Source organism: Nicotiana tomentosiformis, chromosome 6, assembly GCF_000390325.3.
Source record: "Nicotiana tomentosiformis chromosome 6, ASM39032v3, whole genome shotgun sequence".
Lineage (NCBI taxonomy): Eukaryota > Viridiplantae > Streptophyta > Magnoliopsida > Solanales > Solanaceae > Nicotiana > Nicotiana tomentosiformis.
The window spans coordinates 139,918,462-139,923,010 of NC_090817.1; the positions used below are offsets into that span (position 1 = coordinate 139,918,462).

General features: G+C 38.2%; 1 protein-coding gene across 2 annotated transcripts; it reads left to right on the top strand.

The window, feature by feature from the left end:
- Window positions 1-462: 462 nt before the first annotated feature.
- LOC104121314 (cation/H(+) antiporter 14) lies at window positions 463-4,346 on the top strand. Of its 2 annotated transcripts, none has more exons than XM_033652857.2 (3): window positions 463-1,102; window positions 1,746-2,750; window positions 2,883-4,346. In XM_033652857.2, exons 1-3 carry the CDS (start codon window positions 860-862, stop codon window positions 4,077-4,079), a joined length of 2,445 nt encoding a protein of 814 aa, XP_033508748.1. In that variant the 5' UTR covers window positions 463-859; the 3' UTR covers window positions 4,080-4,346. The 2 variants fall into 2 exon arrangements, with proteins under 2 accessions (XP_033508748.1, XP_070034004.1); XM_070177903.1 differs by having other exon boundaries at window positions 941-1,079.
- Window positions 4,347-4,549: the final 203 nt, after the last annotated feature.

The window sequence follows — 4,549 nt, forward strand, 5'->3', positions numbered from 1 at the left end:
TTACCCACTTTACCGCTAATTAACTCACACCCTTGGGCAGGGCGTGTACACCTTGTTTTGTGCGGTTTCACTTGACATCACTTTGTTAGAATTTTTTACTAGATATGTATAAAAAAAATAAAAATATTAAGGATAAATATAAAAAGAATGACATCGCTTGCCATTACGGTAATTTAATTATTTGTCCATTTCTTCAAATTATGACACCATGAATGAAATATCTTGCATATACCACTACCCTTGGGTGCTGCGAGGTTCAACTTTCAAGATAGGAAAAGTTTCTCTCAATCACTCTATTTTATTGATTCCCATCCGGTGTCCGGCTTCATTGGGGCCCGACTAAATCCGAATTCGCCTCGGAAAGTCCCACATTGGGGATAAAACTTTCTAATAAAGGCGACTTCATACCCAGGACTCGAACCCGAGACCTCTCGTTCAATATGAAAGAGTACTTAGCACTCCACCACAACCTTTGTTGGTTCTCTCAATCACACTATGCTCTAGCATAAAACATTTTGTGTTGCTCCAGGGAGATAATAAAAGTTAACAAAAAACAAGACAAAAGAACAATAAAAGGAAGAGATATATAAAGAAAAGCAGAACCATTGAAAATGAGGGTGTTTGAGAGGGAAGCAATCCTTAAAACTAGCCTAATATGATGGATATATGATGAATTATCCACATTTCTATCTAGCATATCAAACTTACGTTAATGTCTAACAATCTGAACGAACACTAACACTAATTGTTTCACCAAAATTCCTTTCCATGCTTTCCATTTCAATTATTAGAGTAAATTCTTCACCAAACCATCCTCTTTTTTCATTTGCTTCTTTAATCAGTAGTTTTTGTAACAAAAATGGTAAAACGAAGAGTGTCAGATTCAATAGGAGTAGTCCAAGGTCGATATCGTCAAGAATTATTTATATGTCAATTTTCAGATATGGTCAATTCCAAAGGATGTTTATGGTCTGGAGGTGACCCTTTCGCTTTCAGTTTACCACTGGTGTTGGCACAATTGATTTTCATTTTCTTTGTCACCAGAATTACTTTTTTCCTCATCAGACCTCTTAAACAAAGTATGGTCAGTGCACAACTTATTGTAAGCTCCTTTATTCTCTACATTATTATGATCAACACCTAATAATTCTATTAATCGTGTTGCAACATTGATACTATCATTATTGTTAGAGATAAATTCAGGATTTAAATTTGATAGGTTCAATCTTTAAGTTTTTAATTCTTGTCCAATACCCTTTTGAAAATTTTGATGTCTTGAAATTTCAATAATTTTTTTTGCGCGCACACATACACACCCGCCTCTGAGTACCTGATAATTCTGTTATGCTATACAGAGAGGGGTCACCGGCACCCGGAAAGTTCGGTAAAAATTTCATTTATACATACATATGTCATTAGAAAATAGTGATATATTAGTAGGGGCACCCTATATACATAGCATATTTTGGTTGAATCCAAAAGTGCATCCGCAACCTTCAAATCCTGGGTTCGCCTCTGTCTGTTACTTATAGAAATGGATTTATGACTTAAACTTGATGGATCAATCTTTAAAGTTCTTAGAAATTATGCATTCAACCTTTAATACTTGTTGACATATTTAGTAATTATTCATGTATATATCTATGTTTAGTGTCGAAAATATTGGGTTCATTTAACGCGTTATTACCGCCTCTGATTACCTGTGTTACAATCTTCATGCTATCATTATTGTTGGTTTAAAACAGGCTGGTGTTTTCATGGGGCAATCAGGCTTATGTCGTAACAGAGCGTTTTCGGCCTTAATGTTTCCACCAAGAGGAAGAATGGTACTACAAACAGTTGCAGATCTTGCTTTCATGTTTCATCTTTTTGTTCTTGGAATTCATGTAGATCCAACAATGGTGAAAAGAGCGGGGAGAAATGCGATGCTAATTGGTGCGTCCAGTTTCGCATTGCCTTTTGTACTTGGAGGTCTAGCCACTTATACATTACCTCATTTGGCTGTAGTAGATGAAGCAACAGCACATTTGCTGCCTTATGTAGCCGTACTTAACTCAGCCTCTTTCTTTCCTGTGATCACCAGCCTTCTTGGCGACCTTAAGATTCTAAACTCAGAAATTGGTCGAATAGCTACATTGGCTTCTATGGTTACTGACATTTGTATATATGTCATTTTCATAATTGGGACTACAGTAAATTCATCAGCAAGTTATTCAAAGTGGAGTGGAGCATTGTGCATTGCATGGATAGGCATTTTCTTGATAGTAGTTGTGTTTGCAGTACGGCCATTTGTGCGACACATTGCTAGGACTATACCTGAAAAAGGGTCTATGAAGGAATGCCAATTTCTAGTGGTAGCTATGATAGTTTTGATCTGTGGATTTGTCGCGGAGTCTCTTGGACAACCGGCTGCTCTTGGTACTTTTATTTTGGGCATGGTGGTACCGGAGGGACCTCCTCTAGGGTCATCTTTGGTGTACAAAATTGATTCTTTATGTGCTGGATTGTTGCTTCCTGCTAAGTTTGCTATTAGTGGTTTGGCAATGGACATTTTCGCCATAGGAAAAGGAAAGAGTCTTTTAGGCGTTGAAGCAGTGATCATCTTAGGTTATTTTGGAAAATTTGCTGGCACTCTTGTTCCAGCAGTTCATTTTGGTGTTCCTTTTAGAGATGCACTTTCTCTTGCTCTCATCATGTGTTGCAAAGGAATTATCGAGGCATCCATGTATATCGGCCTCAGGGATAATGGAGTACGTAACTTATCTCCTCTCTTTTCTGTGCTTATATACACTAACAATGTAAAGAAATTGTATTTTAACCTGTTATAGCTCGGTTACCTGAAAATTCAATTATTTACATGTCTCTTATTTGGTTATCTACAGATAATAACAGCTGAAGCGTATGCGCTTTTGTTAATCACAATGTTGGTGATAACGGGAGCTTTGAGACCCATAATTTGGTACCTATATGATCCATCAAGAAGGTACTTAGGCTACAGAACAAATAGTATACAGCATTTGGATCCGACAAGTGAGCTTCGGATACAGGTATGTATTCACAATGAAGATAATGTCCCAAGTATTGTTAATCTTCTAAAAGCCTCCAATCCCAGTAGAAGGAGACCTATTTCAGTATTTGTTCTTAATTTAATGGAGCTCAAAGGTAGCGCGGCTGCATTGCTGGTGCCAACGCATAATAGAAGAGGCAAGGCTAAACTCAAATCTCTGCCAAGCAGAGCAGAACATATATCAAACGCGTTCAACATTTTCGCGCATAGAAACCAAGGTTCTGTGGCTGTTCAACACTTCACATCCATTGTTCCTTATGCAACTATGCACGATGACATATGTACAATCGCGATGGAAAAAGGTGTCAATATTGTGATCGTCCCGTTCCATAAGCAGTGGGCGATTGATGGAACAGTAGGAGCCAATTTTCCTGCTATTAGAATGGTGAACCAACAGGTACTCTATAAAGCACCTTGCTCAGTCGGGATCCTAGTTGATCGAGGTCAATTAGCCGATAACCAACAAATCTTGTTCGGCCATTCTTTCTTTTGCGTTACAATGCTCTACCTTGGCGGTCCAGATGATGATGAGGCACTCGCCTACTGCAGCCGGATGCTAGAGCATCCGCATATCAGCATAACTCTCGTCTGGCTCAGACATTCGAGTGACAATATCGAGAACAGCGTGGAGTCAGATATGATACGTTGGTTCAAGGATAATAACATGGATGCAGAAAGGGTGAGTTACAAAGAAGAAGTGGTGAAAGATGCAGTGGGGACGACTCAGGTTCTTCGTTCACTCGAGAACAATTGTGATCTTTGTATAGTTGGTAGAGATCATAAACAATCTGAGCTAACACTAGGGATTAATGAATGGATTGAATGTCCAGAACTAGGATTTATTGGAGACATGTTAGCGACTTCGGATTATAGTTTTTCATTGCTAGTTGTGCAACAAATACCACCAGGGACTGAGTTTATGAACAGCCACTCCCTGAAGCCTGTATCTAGCACTTATTATTCTAGTTCAGGGAAATATAGCCATCGTTCTGGTTTTGGCTCTTTTGGGTAGCAGCTCAAGTAGTTTTGCCTCTTTGATCAATACCAAAAAAATAGAGCTCCCACTATGTGCGGGGGTTCTCCGTATTATAAATCTTACAGAATTGTACGTAGAAATTAGGAAGCACAAAGTTCAGTTTGTGTAATTAGTTAGAATGCAGTTTTTTTTGTGTGGATGTTTTAAGTTTTTAACAAATAGCCGCACATAGTATGTTTTGTATCACACCAAATCTTATTTACAATATTGGTGTATGCTAAATTGGCTATGATCTTTACTTGACTTGAGAGTTAAGATCAGTGGAGGAACTTGCCTAGTTCTTCTTAAAAATGTAAGTAAACAGAAGAGCATTGACCCCACTATCCTATGAGCTAACTAGTTTCTCTTGTTATGAACAGTTATTTATATCCTTTAATTGGACATTTGCACTAATGGCCTTTTCTGACGATACTTCAGATTTCCCCCCCTCATTAGTCCAGTGGACT